A 17,673-nucleotide genomic window follows, 5' to 3' on the forward strand; every position below is an offset into this window, starting at 1 on the left:
AAGAAGCTTTACACAGATGATGTGGTGATAAAAATTAATAAGATTCTTTATAAATGTAAGTTTGTCCCTAAGATGGCAGGAGGAAGAAACCATGAGCGGAACCAGACTCAAGAGGAAACCCGTCTTCATCTGGGTGGCACCGAATGTCCATTTATTACAGTCTTGCCAGAGTCCCCTGCACAGTGTCCTCAACATTTATACAACAATAAGACAAACAATTAATAAAACATATCTTTGTCTGCCGGTCACTCGTCTTCTCTCTTAGTTGTAATAAATGGACATTCAGTGCCACCCAGAAAAGGACGGGTTCCCTCGAGGCTGGTGCCTCTGTTAAAAGTGCTATACAAATAAAAATGAAATGAAAGCGAGCTCCATGAAGATATGCTTTCATGGGTTGGAGTGGAAGATCTTGAGTGGCCTGTCATAGAGCTCTGACCTCAACCCTATTAAACACTTTTGGGATGAATGTAAACACATACGAATCTTATGGTCAGGTGTCCACAAACTTTAATTCTCCTAATTACAAATTTTTTCTATCACATCAATGTCAAAGCAGTGTCTCCCAAGATAACAGTTGAGCTCAAGTCTACCTGCATGAACGGGTGGCAGTCCTCCACAAACTGTCCTCTGGTGATCTGCTTGAAGCAGTCGCAGATGTCCGGGAGGTTCCGAGCCTGAGAGATAAGGGCCTGGTTGTGACGGATCAGCGTGAGCGCCACACGGAAGAGGATTTTGGAGCCCTCATAGAAAAGGCAGTCCCAGATACGCAGAACAGTCTCGGAAAAAAAAGAAAAAGAAACTCCAGATCATTTTTCCTGACTGACTGACCCTTTGCATTATATATTATACTGTTTCTTTATTCACAGATGATGCAGTGTCAGGAGAACTATTACACCTATTACAAACAGGGCTCCTTATTACAGGGTGGTAACAAAAAGTTTTGAGACTAGTTTTACCAACAGATAGCAGCACAAGGCTGAACGCACAGTCACAGGTAGCACCGAACTGGACTGGATGCTCCATGACGACAATGCACTCAGTCACAAACATTGAGTTTCATGCCGGAAGAAACAGGATCTCACTTCTGCACCCAGCCTAAACACCAGATATGGCTCCTGCGGACTTTTTGCGTTCTTCCCGAAGATGACGATCCGTCTCAAAGTTCGCCGTTTTGACATTGTGGAAATTCAGCATGAATAACAGAAGGTGCTGGACACGCTTCAAAAACGAGACTTCCGGGACACACTCTAGAAGTGGCAGGAACTGCGCTGTATTTCTGGGCAAGGGGACTATTTTGAAGTCTCAAAACGTTTTTGTTACCACCCCGTATAAAAATCAGTCTAGCTTCAACCAATCTGTCCTGAGATTACGTTTATTTTGAAGCAGAGGAACCATTTAAATATACTGATAAAAAGTACTTCAATATTTCGGCTTGTTTTACAGAAAGTGTTTATTGTTCTCTTTCACAAGATTTAAATATTCATCTTATCACCTTACTTAAACAAACCTAATCCCATTTTCCCCACTTTGGACATGATGTCCACACTCTTACCTCTACAGGGAGGATGTCAATAAAGAGGCAGATGAACCAGCGTGACACCACCAGTGTCCACATGACGTTGTTTTCCACCATGGCCTGCCAAACAGCTGGCACCTTCACCTTCACCAGCTCTCCCAGCACCTCCTGGTCAGTCTTCAGGCCCAACATGGCTAGTGTGTAGTAATCTAGGAGGTGGAGAATTGCTCATAAATATGTCGTATGCACGTCAATGGATGGAAATGTCAAGAGAGACTAAATGGAATTAAAAATAAACAAGTTGTGCTAACAAACCTTAAGTTTGAAAAACTTGTCAAATTTGACCCAATCTACATAGCTAGATGTTTAACTCCTTCCACAAGTTGGTACATTTAATCAATAAACCTGGCCAATGCAGTCTCTCAAGCCGTGCCAAAGAAAAAGAAAATGTTGGGAATCCAAGTAATGTTGAACATTAACAGCATTAACTTCTTCAGCAGTTTGTTGGATCGGATCACACGGTCCAGACTTCGCTCCTCTTGTGCATCAATGAGCATTAGCTGGCCGTGACCCTTTCGCCGGTTCACCGCTGTTCCTTCCTTTTAGCACTGTTGATAAATACTGACCACTGCAGACGGAGAACATCCCACAAGAGCTGCAGTTTTGGAAATGCTCTGCCCAGTCATCTAGACGTCCCAATTTGGCTCTTGACTGGCAAAAATCTTTTAAATAATGCTTTAGGAAAAGATCATGAAGCTTACGGCCTACAAAGTCTCCAAAAAAGTACACGGACAACTGCAGAGCCATATAAAAGTTCTGCATTCTTGCTGTTAAATCGTTTTGTCTGGTAGCTCCGCACCCTGGACGTACAGTAGAACAGGTTTCTGACAGGATGTTCATGTTGCTTTGCAAAGCGTGTTTGATTTCTATATCAGTTGACAGTGTCCTTAGCCTTGTGTTTTCTACAATTGTTGTTGTATGTCGCACCAGGGTTCAGGAGGAACGTTGTTTCATATCACTGTGTAATGCGTCAGCTATATATAGTTGAAATGACAATCAAAGCGACTTGACTTGACAGTGCCTGTATGTTCTCCTAATGTCATGAGGTAAACAACAATGCCACGTGGATATAAGTGGAAAAGGAAGAGCAGCCAGCTACACAAACACAAAGCCATGTGCACAACAGTGGCTCTAATTACAGATATGTAACATAATTCCTGTACAACATTTCCCTAGAGGATCACAGGGGTTACGACAGGACAGGACATTATTGCGGACAAGAAGGCATGTACAGTGCGAGACACCAGAGTCTCATTCCCAGGGTGTGACTGGTGTCTAAGAGGATTTGAACAGATCGGAATCATGTGACCTGACACTGGGTTTATTAATAGCTCAGGAAATGAGATGAGGTGCTGAGAATAACTGTGGACAAGCCAAATAAACACAGTCACTTCCACACAAACGATTCCTAGCTGCAGTTCCAGTCAAAGGTACAGTGTGCGTACAGTAACCTCAATAAACAGAATCACCATTTCCGAACAGCGATTTGAAGACTGCACATGCCACGTGAACGCTGTTGTCCCCATAATGCTTTGAAGGCTTCCTACAATACAAACGCCTTCCTCTGTATTTCATTGTGTACAATGCTATTTACTGCTGAAAACAAAATAAATGATATTTTGTTTGCAGACAGACAGAGCCTGATGCAAGTATTCACATCCCTTGAATTTTTAGACATTGCGTGACAATCTAAAGTAAAGCCCAAAAAATCATAGTGGTCCGAAAATCAATAGTGTTAAACTATTTACAAATAAAAAAAAGTTGTGATTGCGCAAATATTCAGCCCTCGAAACCTTTGAATTATTTTTGTTTGCAACCTCAGTGACCATCAGAAGTCGTAGTTGATTGAACGTATAAACTGGGTTTCATTATTAATACACCAGTTCCTGAAAGGTTCCAGAGTTTGTTGAAGGCACTATTGGGCAAAAAGTCTGAGAAAAACTAATTCTGCAAAAATATCATCCCGAACTACGGGAAGAACAATGGAGCCATTGATAAAAAAGCAGAACCAAGAAGGGCATCCAGTAAACTCCAGTAATATTGAAAAGTTGATCCCAATTAAAGTTTGCCAAAAGGCATGTTGAAGACTCAGGGTAAAAAATGTTTCTCTGATTTAATGAGACCAAAATGGAACATTCTGGCTTTGGCAAAAGCATAATATCTGATAAAAAAATAAATATAAAAGTGTTCCTAGGAACACTATGCTCACAGTGAAACATGGTGGTGGCAGCACCAATCTGTAATAATGTTTTATTGCAGTTGGGACTAAAAATCTTAGCAGGGCGGAAAGCAAGATGGAACCAAATACAGGTATGTGCTAAAAGAAAACCTGCAAGGGACCCGAGACTAGAATAAAAGGTTCACCTTCCAACATAACGAGAGACGCAAAGAAGGCTGAATGATGGTTAGGATGTATGGTACAGAGATACATATAATAGGAAGAAAGAAATATGTCTCTTTATAGACACCTTCCTGCATCACCAATGTCACCAGAGCCAATTTTCAGCGAAACAAGAGTCAAGTCAAGAAGCAGCAACGTTTCTCCAGGACTCTGGTGCAACATAAACAACATAAAGCTATATAACAGAACACAGAGCTGAGGACTAAAAGTAAGTTGTCCCAGCCACATAAAGTGCATCATATGCAAACTAGTGCAAACAGCGCAAGACAAAAGACACAAAACTGCACAGACCAGTATACATTCTGTAGAATACGTTATACACTACAATGTGCGAAATAAGAGAACTGTAAACAAAGACGGTACTCCAACATAGTACTCCAAGTAGTTTATTTACATGACTAAGATCAGAGCTAGGAGCTACTAACAATGTGCAGGGTGAAACCCCACCCCCCCAAAGCGCTCCAACACAACACAGGTAATGGCTCAGCTACAACATAAGGCATGTGTTACTCATTTTAAAAAAAGGTTCTTCTGTCATTCGGACACAGTTTGTTGTTATGTACACATCAAACACGGGCCAGAAAACTGAATCTGAAAGCAGACGTCAGTTATAATGTATCGATTTTTTTTCCAGGAATTGTACATATAATGTAAGAATCAAAATCAAGTTTATTGGCCAAGTGTATTCACACACACACACAAGGAACTTGGTTTAAGCCGTTAGTGATTCTCAAAAGTATAGACATAACACATTTAGCTGGGAACTTCTGGGTGGTTCCATAAAAATCCAGAGTAAGAACGGGAGCTTTGAGGATGGATTTGGACTGTAGGTAATGTCAACAGTCTGCTACACTGATTCAGGACTACTTTTCGCTTCTGATCATCATCACTGCACCCCGCAACATTGTTTATCTGCAATAAATGGACATTCGGTGCAACCCAGATGAGGATGGTTTTCCTGTTGAGTCTGGTTCCTCTCAAGGTTTCTTCCTTATGCCATCTCGAGGGAGTTTTTCCATGCCACAGTCGCCACCGTCTTTCTAATCAGGGACGAACTTACACTTATAAAGAACATATTTATTTTTTATTACCACATTATCTGTGTAAAGCTGCTGTGAGACAATGTTCATTGTTAAAAGCGCTATACAAAGAAAAATGAATTGAACTGACTATACAAGACGATACAGACAATGTGAGACAATATGGACAGTATGATATGATGTGATGAATAACGGTTCTGATAATGATATTATTCGATTATATAATCTGGCATTTCAATATCAATTGAATATGAATCAATATTTCAATCGTACTGTGATCATTTTTATCGCCCAGCTCTACTGCCAAGGCTGCACAGGAGCAATTCAAATCCAGGACCTAAATGTATTAGAGTGACCCAGTCAAAGGACAGGCTCTGAACATCTATTCAGTATTGAGCAATTCTGCTCCTGATGTGCAAAATTAACACAAGACAGATCCCAGGAGACGTGTAGCTGTAGCTGCAATTGCATCCAAATGTGGTTTCCGCCACGTACCGAGGGTAAAAAAAACTATCAAAGAAAAGACTGCTCTTTTATTATAAAGACCTTTGTGTTAGAAATGTATTTTGCACTATTTAAATGTGCACCTGATTGTTTAAGTCATATTGTACAAATCCAGACTGATGTTCCATCATAAGAAATCAGTCGATTGTGTGTTGTCTGGGTCTAATCTGATTTGGGAAAGAACGTAAAAGGAACTGGTTTTATTTACAAAAAACAAGAGAAATTAAGGAACCAGACACACAAATTCATTCATCATCACAACAGATGCTCTGTTGTCTAAGGGAAGCGATTATTGTCCACCTGGATACATTTAAACACATTAGATACTGGAAAAAGGTTTCTTTGTTTCATCTTTTCCTGTAGACAACGTAAAGAAACTAAACGAGTGGATTGTTAGATGTAGTCCTGACTGTATTATATCGTTAATCATGCAGCATGCATTCAAATCACATGCAAATGGCACAAACCTGGAAGTATCCTGCTAAGCAGAGCCTCCATCAACCAGAAGGACTTCTCTTCATCCTTGGTGATGATGAGGAGATACCCGGCAATAAAGTTCATCCCCTGGAAGGGCGAAAATATTGAAGGATTAAGAAGCAGGAAGAGAAGAAATTCCTAACATACATCATGACAACACTCACAGGATATTACAGAATCAGATAGAAGGCCTACATCGATTAGGCATATAACAATATAACATTATAACATGGGAAGTGAATAACAATGATTATCTCCTCATCATGGCATCTGTTAGAAGGTGGGAGATATTAGGCAGCAAATGAACATTTTGTTCTCAAAGTTAGTAGAAGCAGGAAAAATGGGCAAATTGGGACGTCTAGACGACTGGGTCAGAGCATCTCCAAAACTACAGCTCTGATGGGGTGTTCCTGGTCTGCAGTGGTCAGTATCTATCAAAAGGTGGTCCAACGAAGGAACAGTGGTGAACCGGCGACAGGGTCATTGATTCACGTGGGGAGGGAAGTCTGGACCGTGTGGTCTGATCCAACAGACTGCTGAAGAAGCATAAAGGGCGGACCAACACAATATTAGGCAGCTGGTCATAATGTTATGCCTGATCTTTTTATATTTAATACACCCAAAAAAGAATTTAGGGGAAAATTGTGGTTACGAAACAGGAACATGCCGCACGGCAGGCGTCAAAAAATACGTGAACTACTTTGCATTGCAAATTGGATGTTAAGTGCTACAGAAACGTTGACTGTCAATGCAAAACTTTTCGTGCGTCAGGATTTGGAAACACCCTACAAAACCAGATGACTGAGTTGCACTACAAGCAACGCATGTGGACTTAATGGCGTCATCCTGCAAACTTTGTCCATGTCCTTTAAACATTAACTTGGACCAAAAACATAGAAACAACAGCAACCTCTGTTATTCCTGCGAGCCACTCATGTGCCCTGACAGCAGGACATTGTATCCTAAATCAGCAACGTAAGGAGATCAAAGTTTATCGTGGAGAATCGTGTACCTGACAATATCCCACTGCCTTGTTGTGGTGTCCGTACGCCAGCAGCACGTTATATAAGGGCTTCTGAAGGCACGGCTCGGCTGTCTTCCGGAACTGCACGTTGTCTGGGAACGTCCTGTGCAAATCTGTAGACAAGGTGTGGACAGCTCTAGATGTGGGCTCAATGTCAAAGAATATACATACTAAGCTTCAGTGGAAACTGCTGATTAAGGAGAGCCAAAAGGATCCGTTAGCATCATCCAAATAACCTCACATGCAGTTCGTCATTTAAGGACGTAGACTGATAGCATGAGGAGGAAATCTCCATTGATATTATGCTGTCAGTACACTCATCTGCAGTGGTGGACAGTAACTAAGTAAATGTAATTCGTTACTGTACTTAAGTAGCTTTTTTCACGTATCAGTACTTTAATGAAATGTTTCCATTTGGGGAGATTTTTACTTCACACCATTCCGAAGTCAAATATCTTTTTTTTTTTTTTTTTACATTTTGTGAAGTCGTTCCTTGTTATTTATGAGGATAAAAACGTAACCGGTCAAACACGCAGCGATCCACCAATCAGGGTCAAGCAAGCGCTTGAAGCACTGGTTTTGATTGCCGCTTTGTGTATCTACTGATCACCAACACACAGTTCAGCATCAGTTTAACAGCAAGCAGAACATTTAGAGAGGAATAAATGATGGAGGAAACTCCTGACTGGAACTCGCCAAAACACACGTGACCTTATTTACTGATTTTTTTGAAGTAGTAGGTCATGATCATTTTTATTAATATCAATCAGTATTTGAGTCATTAATATCATTCTATTAATAGATCGGTGTTTTAAGAGTCTTTTCACATAAACTGAGGTGATTAATCAAAGAGTCGTGATCAAAATGATAACAGGAACATTAGAGCCGTAATAAATCATAGTAATTTGGATACTTAAGTACATTTGAAGGCAAAAACGTTTGTAATTTCACTCGAGCAAAAGTTCGAAGGGACGTTTACTTATACTAGAGTCCTATTTTACACAGTGTCTCTCTACTACATGGTTTGTGTACTTCATCAATCACTGCTCATCTGTAATATACATTTTACCTTTTATCGTTCACTGTGAGCCCATTTACACTGCTCCACCCCAAAAATATTTCAGACTTCTTCCTTCTTTGTATGTTGATCATGACACCGAGGTCAAACTGACCTGTGCGGATTGCGTCCTCCAGTTTAGGGTCGTGTTGCCCCTGGAGCAGTGAACTGTAATAGTGTGAATTCCTTTCCATCTGCTCCTGTGCACCGCTTGCTGCCATCCAGACCAAAGCTCGGTGTTCATTTGGGATCCCTTTCCGGACATAACGCTTTACTGTGGGGTACACACACACACACACACACACACACACACACACACACACACACACACACACACACACAAACACACACAAACACACACAAACACACACACACACAAGGTCATGATTCATCCCATAACCTAGTGGGTTCTCAGTTCCTTTATGGGTGTGTTTCTACCCTGTAGAAAAGAAGAGCTACTTCAGTGCATTATCAATGCTCTGAATATTTGTAATAGTTTATTTGCAAGTAACAGGAAAAACGTGTGGAACACGAGGACACGTAACTATTGAAAATCAAGTTCCTGGCAAGACCCGCATCGATGCTGTCGCCAGGGATATTGCTGCCACAAGTCGAGTGATTCTGCTTACTGATTATATATGACAGAAATATCGTTACCATTTTCTTAAAACAGCAAGAACAACTATTTCAGAATTTTGACCTTGATGTGACCTTGACCCTTATTTGGACCGATTCCATTATCTCCTGGTTACAACAAGGATTCCGTGTAAATCCTACAAAATCCGAATGTTCGTTCTTGAGATATCACAATAGCATTGATCTCGGTGAGATTCTCAGAGAGCTCAGTGGTGAAGTTTCCAGATATTTCCATGGGAACTTCATCTGGGGAATTTTGGAAATATTCCAAGTTGAAAACTTTCCAGGAATTCATCCAAAATTACAGGAATTTATGGGAATTAATAAAAAAATTAACCTAATCATATACAAATATAAAAATGTTGTTTAGTCATAAACTACGAACAAATAGAATTTTTCATTAAAAAAATTTTTTTTTTTCAATTTGATTTAATTGTTAGTATAATTTTGTTGCACAAAAGCTCGCACACAGCACAAGGAAGTTTAAAACATAAATGTTGCAATCATCCAGTAACATGGACGGTTTTTGGACGTTATTTTGTGTGCAGGATGAAAGAAATGATGTGTTATGGATGAATGCACGGTGCATGTAGGTGGCGTGGCCTGCGATAAGTGTTGCACACAGCTGTGATGTGCAGAGGAGAAATTCAACAGAAATCGCATTAAATCTGGTTGTTTTAACCAAAATCATACCGCAGAACTTCATTCAAGATTCCTGTTATAGGCTCACCTGCAATTTAGCAAAAAGTTATTCCCATTAATTCCCATGGAAAGTTTCTAGTCTTAAAAATTCCGGGAATTTTGCAATAAAGTATAATAAAGTATTTCTGGGCTGGATATCTTCTAAATGTCTACATTCCCTTCCTACAGTGGTGCTATAGATGTAAAGATAAAAGAATATTGTTAACTCCGCCATGAATAACCAGTTCAATACAGATTTTACACAAAATCGCTGCCAGTAAGCATGCTGTATTACGAACACTGCTTTGTGTAAAAACTTCTGACGATCTTCTCATCATGTGTGAAAAACTTATCAACAATATTCAGGTGAGCCAAACTGAGGCCAACCCAGTTCCTGGCAGTGTCTGTGTTGTTCTAACTTGAGTCAAATGATGACATTTGTGTGGGTGTGGTGAGTTTAACACATCATATTAAAACAGTCCAGGCCAATAGTACACTATATGGACAAATGTTGGTGGACACCTCTCTAAGATTCGTGTGCTTTTTTTTTTTTTTTTTTTTTAACATCCCATTCCACATTTCCATTTGCTGTTATAATAACCTCCGCTCATCTGGGAAGATGTTCCACTAGAATTTGGAATGTGTTTTTTGGAGATTTGGACTCGTTCAACCACAAGGGCAGTACACCTCAAGAAAGATGGAAGTGTTATGAATGGACAAATGGTGTCACAGATGTGGATCGGTTCCCTTTCTAGTCTGGTTCCTCTCAAGGTTTCTTTCTTTCTGTGTTTTGTATCGTTTAAAGATTTATGATCACACTCGATGTCACCCAGATAAGGATGGGTTCCCCTTTTGAGTCTGGTTCCTCTCAAGGTTTCTTCCTCTTAACATCTAAGAGAGTTTTTCCTTGCCACAGTCACCATGGCTGCTCCTCAGGGATAAATACATACCATTCACCTTAAGTGTTAAATTCTGTAAAGCTGCTTTGAGACAATGTCCCTTGTGAAAAGCGCTATAGAAATTGCTATCAAGTCAAGTCAAGTCAAGTCAAGTTTATTTGTATAGCGCTTTTCACAACAGACATTGTCTCAAAGCAGCTTTACAGAAAACAACAGTGAAGGTGAATGGTGTGCGTTTGTCCCTGATGAGCAGCCGTGGCGACAGTGGCAAGGAAAAACTCCCTTAGATGATATGAGGAAGAAACCTTGAGAGGAACCAGACTCAAAGGGGAACCCATCCTCATATGGGTGACATCAAAAGTTTGGTCATAAATCTTTCAACAATACAGAACAATTTGTGATCATCATAGATCCAGCATCAGCTTCTCCATGCCAGGGCCTTTAAACACTCGGCATCTACTTCTCCATGATCATCCATAGGTCCATAATCTTCACGAGGTGGGACGTGACTGGAGCTGGCCAAACCTCAGGAAGCCTCGGGATGGGGAGAGAAAGAGAAGCAGTGGAGAGGAATCAGCGTAGCTGCTGTTCATGATATTAACAGCACAAGTTGATAATGTGCATGTGATCAGATGTTCTGGAGCACAAGGTTGTGATGTGATGTGCGTGATGTGTGTTATGTGTAGGCTTTGCTAAAAAGATATGTTTTTAATCTACACTTAAACTGGGAGAGTGTATCTGAACCCCGAACACTGTCAGGAAGACTATTCCAGAGTTTAGGAGCTAAATGTGAAAATGCTCTACCGCCTTTAGTGGACTTTGCTATTCTAGGAACTACTAGAAGCCCAGAGTTTTGAGATCTCAGGGAGCGTGACGGATTGTAGCGTGTTAAGAGACTGGATAGATACATGGGAGCCAAACCATTTAGTGCTTTATAAGTGAGTAGCAGTAGTTTGTAGTCTATTCGAAACTTAATAGGAAGCCAATGTAGGGACGATAAGATTGGGGTTATATGATCGTATTTTCTTGACCTAGTAAGAACTCTTGCTGCGGCATTCTGAACTAACTGAAGCTTGTTTATTAATGATGCAGGACATCCACCTAGTAATGCATTACAGTAGTCTATTCTAGAGGTCATAAACGCATGGACGAGCTTCTCTGCATCAGATATAGATAACATATTTCTTAGCTTAGAAATATTTCTAAGGTGAAAGCACATATAGAAGTCTTATAGCATCTCAAGGAGTTTTTCCTGGCCACTGTTGCCACTGACTTGCTCTTAGGAATACAATTATAAGCAATCTTATAGGCACTAAACTTACACTACACTAAATGCATTATACAACCTTATAAAGTCAGCGTTCACATTCATCCCAATACTGTTTCACTAGGGTTTGTGGTTGAAGCTCTATTGCAGGCCACTCAAGATCTTCCTCACCATCCCATGTTTTCACAGAGCTGGCTTTGTGCACAGGGGTGTTGTCATGCTGGAGCAGGTTTAAGTGAAGCGAAAATTCGACCACATCCAAAGATCCTGTTTAACTATGTGCCTCAAATTCTCTGGTAACAGCTTGGGGAAGAACCACATCTGGCTGGTCAAATTTCTTTTGTTCTATGTAGTGTAATTTTTGTAGAACATCCTTGGCTTTTGAGCCATGGCTCTCTCAACAGCCTGATGTTTTCATAGAGCTGTGTGATGAAGCACGTTAATAATTTATTAACTACTTTAACACTTCACCAAAAAAACAGCAGTTATATTGTACATCATAAATGCACTTGCTTTAAAAACAGATGTCAATAGAATAAAATAGTGGCTGTGTTCAGTTTAGGGAGAAATTGAGAAATCTTTTTTCTCTGAAAGCATCCAATGTACATTAATAGCTTTTTTTTTTTTTTTTAAAGGCAAGTGGTCGTATTACTGTTATTAAACCCTGCCATCCTGCTGTACTGCTTTGTACATATTACAGGTGTTATTGTGCTGTATTTATGCTATTAAAATAAAGGGAAACAATTCCCAAAATTCCCCTATTTTAACTGATTTATTAGGATATTAAGAAGCCTTTCTTCGATACAAACATATAAAAAGGCACACCTCTGTTCTACTATAAAAAACACAATCCAAATGGGGTTAATGGACCAAAGCTGTGCATGTTGACGGTGTAGTAAAATGCATTATTGCCCTATAAATATAATTAAAAGCACACATTTAACCTTTAAGACTCTTCTCGATGTGGCTTCTCCCCTTCAGAAATTTCGACCACTTGATGGTCCTTTTGGTGAGAATGGCCAAATACTCAGACATGAGCTCCTCATAGGACTCGTAATCGAAGTCATTGGGCCTCTCGAAGCCGTACGGATCCACTCTGTGGAAACATGGACGTCAACAGAGTGCACAAAGGAAGAATAAAGACAAATAATACAAACGTCATCAATGAATTATTCCGCTTTGGACAAAAACTGTGCTTTGAGAAGGACAATGAGGAAGCCAGATAGATGCAAGATCATCAAAATCATTTAACAATAAATCAATCTAACAGCAACATCAATAGAAGAATAGAAAGTGGAAAAATACTTTTCTCACGAATTTAATATTCTATTCATATTTAACAATAGCGATTGTATTGATTCAATACAGGATTTTTTACATTTTGGTTCAGATGTCCAATGTATGGCAAAAGTATTGGGACACCGGCCTTTCCCCAAACTGTTTCCACAAAGTTGGATGCACACTAATCTATAGGATGTCTTTGGATGCTGTAGCATTAAAGTTCCTGTTCACTTGAACTAAGAGACCCAAACTTGTGTACAAAATCCAGCTCCATGGAGATATACATGGGTTGGAGTGGAAGATCTTAAGAGGCCTACTATAAAGCTCTGACATCAAAACTAATAGACACCTTTGGGATTAAGTGGAATGCTGACTGCACCCCAGGCCTCCTCAACTCACCTACATCAGAACCTGAGTGGAGGTTATTATAATAGTAAACAGGGACCAACTGTGGAATGAGATGTCCGAAAAGCACACATGAATCGAGAAGTTTTTGTGAGGTTGTGATGGACTTACACATGAAACATGGCAAGCAAATTCATCACACACTACACAAGGAGCCAATTTGGGGAAAGTTGTCTCTGTGTAGAGACTTTTGGGACTCCCTGTAGATAGTAATAACACAGCTGCTATCCAGTGTTAACGTTTCATCTGGTTTGTCCTGCAGCATGTTTTGAATTCCTCAGACCTCAGCATGGGAGATCACACTGTACCCGATCAAGTAGTTTTAGCTATTTCAGTATTAACTCCTTACTCACGATCACTGTCAATTTAGAATGTATTTGCATGGCGCTTTTATCAATTACACGTCACCCCAAAGCAGCTTTAAATAAATTATTAATATAATTTTTCCTTTCACCCCTTCAAGTGTATCCCTAATGAGCAACCCCCTGGCAAGCAAAAATCCCCCTGAGACGGTATGAGGAAGAAACCTTGAGAGAAACCAAACTCAAAAAGGGAACCTATCCTCATCTGGGTGAGACCAAATGCCTATTCATTACAGTTCCATCATTGTGGAGGATATCACTTGAAACCAATGTGAAACCATCGATCGTTCACGGCAGTATCAGAACAGTTCATTGTTAATGAATATAAAGGCTTTTAAACACTATACTATAGCAGCGGAATTGTAAATTGTACTGCTTGTTAATCTGTGTCCAATTCTTGGACATACTCTGTGTGCATTATCTGTTACGTTCACAATTAAAACACAACTAAGATTCTCAATCAATAAACCTACAACTCGGCTACAAGGCACCAGATGACCTCCTGCTGCTGGAGACCACAAGTAAGTGGGTTAAGTTGATGGACTTTGGATCTTGGGTTTCAATCCCAGTACCCTCGAGCTGTTTAAAGGGTTTAAATTCATGTCAATAAATACATTATTATTGTAATTTATATTAAGACTATGAACAGTGTGGACTGGCAAATAAAAGAATAAACACCAGCTGCATGTACCGAACCCCTGGTTTAGCATATTATTTCAATTAGTACAGAACCACAATTTCTCAAGATACAAGTCATGATATTTAGATTGTAGCAACCTAATTTGGATTTCAAGAGATTGAGGCGTGTCCTGAGAGTCATGCGGAATATGATTTGGTTTTAATGTTATGGCTGATCATTGTAGATGTTTAAGGTATTTTATATGCAAAGGTTCGGAAAAGTCCAGAACCACTGGGAATACTTTAGACATAATCCATAATTATCAGCTGAGAAGTGGTGTAGGGTGTACGTATTATTTACTTTAATCGGAAAACCTGTGCACCTGCTCAGTTATACAATCAGCACATGTGAATGTGTGCGACATTCCCAAGAGTTCAGCAGTTCCTGAAATACTTATAGCAGCACATCTGGTGCCAATAAGCATGCCACAATTAAAGTCGCAGAGATCACACTTTTTCTACATTCTGTTCAAGTTTGATGTGAACATTGACTAAAGCTCTCGCCCTGTATCTAACACATGATGGGCCGATTAGATACCTGCATGAATGTATATAGGGGTACCGTTTTTTCTAAACAAGAGGAGGATAAGAGTCTGTGGTAGAGCGGAGATCCCCAAAAAAACAGGTCTGGATTGGTACTGCTGCTATTGAGGCTTTAAATGCACAAGTCCATGTATTTTGCTTTTAATTAGTTACTGAATTTCAGTAGACAGTTTTATTCTGGATTAGTGTTCGACATGATGTTTAGGAAATGAATGTAACTGTCCAAAAAATTTTATAAAAAATTATAATGTACAAGGTTGGAATATGCCTGGTTTCTTCCTCAGGATGCCTCAGGGAGCTTTTTCAGTCCTGAATCATTTTATTCATAATTTATTCATATATATTTTTTAGGATTGATTAAAATTGCAGATTCCAGCACTGCTGTTGTAGAGCCTTTAACTGCATAAATCCAAATATTTTTCCTTTCATTAGTTCGTGACTTCACTTTATTTTCCCTTTCAGTAGACAGTTTTAGTCTGGATTAGTGTTTTACAGGATATTTAGGAAGGGATTGCAGTCTGCCAAAAGCAAAACGCTTTAATTATTATTATTATGTTTTATTACTAATAAACCTCAATCAATTAAAAAACGTTGTGAATGAATATACAAGGTTAAAAAATTGCATGGTTTCTGCCTCATGATGTCTCATGGAGCTTTTTTTGGCTCTAAAACATTTTAAGGAACATCTTTTAGTTACGGTTGGACTTCATATTAACATCATTGTGGATATTTCCACAGACCGGTACTGCTGTTGTAGAGTCTTTAACTGCATTAGTCCAGGTATTTTTCCTCTCGTTGGTTCATTTTCTTTCCTTTTACTAGACACTTTTATTCAGGATTAGTTTTACATGATGTTTAGAAAGTGATTTTGCAAATCACCCAAAAATCTTTCATCATTCTAATCTTTTATTACTGATAAACTTCAGTGTAAAACGTTGTGACGAACATCCAAGGTATTAATGGATTTCATGGAGTGTTCGTGGATATTGCTGGTGTAAGGCATGATCGAGAAATTTCTAATCTCATGTATATATTAACTTTTCATTGGTCAAAGCTCAAACTGGTGGAGATTGCAAACAATCTCTCTATAAAAAAACAGAGTAAAAGATATGAAAGAGATGTTGTGAAGATACAGTATGAAATGGAAAGAGAGTGTTGGAGCACCTGGAGATTCTCTCTCTGGCGTTGCTCGGGACGTTGATGCGGTGTTGAGGCTGCTGCTGCTGCGAGCTTCTCGCCTTCTCCATTGTCCGGGTTTCACCTGCAGCTTCTCCTGCACAACTTTCCAGCCTTCATGTTAAAACCACATCACATCACATCTCAGCACACATCCACCAAGCAGGGAGGTGTTTTTGTTTCGCTCTCTCTTTTTCTTTTGTTTATTAGGGTTTATGGTTGTAGAATCACACCAGTCTTCTTCTCACGTCCATGGCGTTAAACAGTCCCAGGAAAGTCCTCCAAGTATCTGAGATGCATCAGAATAAAAAGCAATAAAGCGTTGTGTATGAGTGAATTTCTCTTTGACAGGTTTAAAGTGAGGTTAGATTATCAGTCCAACTGCACGGGCGCGCGCGCGCGCGCACACACACACACACACGCGCACACACACACACACTCAGTATATACGCACCAACCGGCGTACATGAACCAGACCTGTACTGAGATAGTGAGCACAAGCTCCTCACTTCAGCACCGTGTCTCCGTCCCCGACCTGTGTGCGCACTCTTAACTCATCCCCCCGCTAAAGGCGCCCGGTAGCCCTTATTTCATCCCGTGATCACACGCACCGAGCTCGGCGTGAAGGCTTCCCCGCTTTCCGCCAGCGCCACGCGTAATCCACCGGCGTGTTTTCCCGAGCTCAAGGGCAGACGTCGATCAAAGCGCGGAGGCGGGGCATTAGGCCACGCCCCTCCAGGAAGCAAAACAAATTGCTCAGGCACACAGCGCCCTCAAAGGGGGCCCAAGTCAGGGATCCCAGTTTTAAATTCAACATTAAACGCGTTCAGGACACAAGTTATCATATTTACTATTACTTTTATAATAATACTTTTATAATAGTATTAATATTACTTGATTTTTTTTTTTTTACCAATATTACACCTTTTTACAATATCCATGTAAAAAACCAAACAAACTCACATTTCACCGCTTTTTCAGGAGAACCAAAGTCTCGTCTGCCTTCTCACTTGTGCTTAAGAAGTGCACCTGTAATAATAAAGACAGTACTCTTTTCCATTCCATTCATAAAACACTCATACTGAATACCCTTTCAACACATTTAGCATGTTTATTAGATAACAATTTGTATTCTGGTAACACAATCATCTATTTTGAGGCTCGTCCCTCTCAATATTTCGTCCTTACGATGTCTCGAGAAGCTTTTCCGGCCCGCGGAATCGTGTGTAAAAACCATTGTGCTGAAAGACACCGTTTTAAGATGATGTTCACAGTTAGATTAGGCACATCAGACTTTTGAGTGTTTGGATCTTATCACAGTTTGTCCATAATCAGATTTCATGAATTATATGATCCCATCTTTTAATGTAGACCATTTCCACTATTTTAATTCAATTCAGTTTGATTTGTATAGTGTTTATAAAAGTGAACATTGTCCCAAAGCAGCTTTACAGAGGTAAAGAGACTATAACATTTACATTTATTCATTAGTGCATATTAGTTTATCCTAATGAGCAAGCTATTGGTGACAGTGGCAAGGAAAAACTCCCTGAGATGGAAGAAACCCAGAGAGGAACCAGACTCAAAAGGGAACGCATGTTCAGTGAATTGTTCATAAATGGGCACATAAATACAGAATGAATGGACAATCGGTGTCACCCAGATG

The 17,673-nt window shown here is 39.9% G+C and overlaps 1 protein-coding gene across 1 annotated transcript in view; it reads right to left on the reverse strand.

Moving 5' to 3' along the window:
• grtp1a (growth hormone regulated TBC protein 1a) overlaps positions 1–16,718 on the reverse strand; it is a 17,543-nt gene extending 825 nt beyond the window's left edge. The window contains exons 1-8 of the mRNA XM_083522439.1: positions 16,462–16,718; positions 15,996–16,296; positions 12,507–12,658; positions 8,195–8,353; positions 7,011–7,135; positions 5,989–6,085; positions 1,553–1,725; positions 591–776 (exon numbers count right to left, since the gene is read on the reverse strand). Coding sequence (XP_083378565.1) covers positions 591–776; positions 1,553–1,725; positions 5,989–6,085; positions 7,011–7,135; positions 8,195–8,353; positions 12,507–12,658; positions 15,996–16,078 — 975 coding nt within the window. The 5' untranslated portion in view covers positions 16,079–16,296; positions 16,462–16,718. The remainder of the gene's footprint in view (positions 1–590; positions 777–1,552; positions 1,726–5,988; positions 6,086–7,010; positions 7,136–8,194; positions 8,354–12,506; positions 12,659–15,995; positions 16,297–16,461) is intronic.
• Between the last annotated feature and the right edge of the window lie 955 nt (positions 16,719–17,673).

This window comes from Silurus aristotelis (assembly GCF_946808225.1).
Source record: "Silurus aristotelis genome assembly, chromosome: 20".
Classification (NCBI taxonomy): domain Eukaryota; kingdom Metazoa; phylum Chordata; class Actinopteri; order Siluriformes; family Siluridae; genus Silurus; species Silurus aristotelis.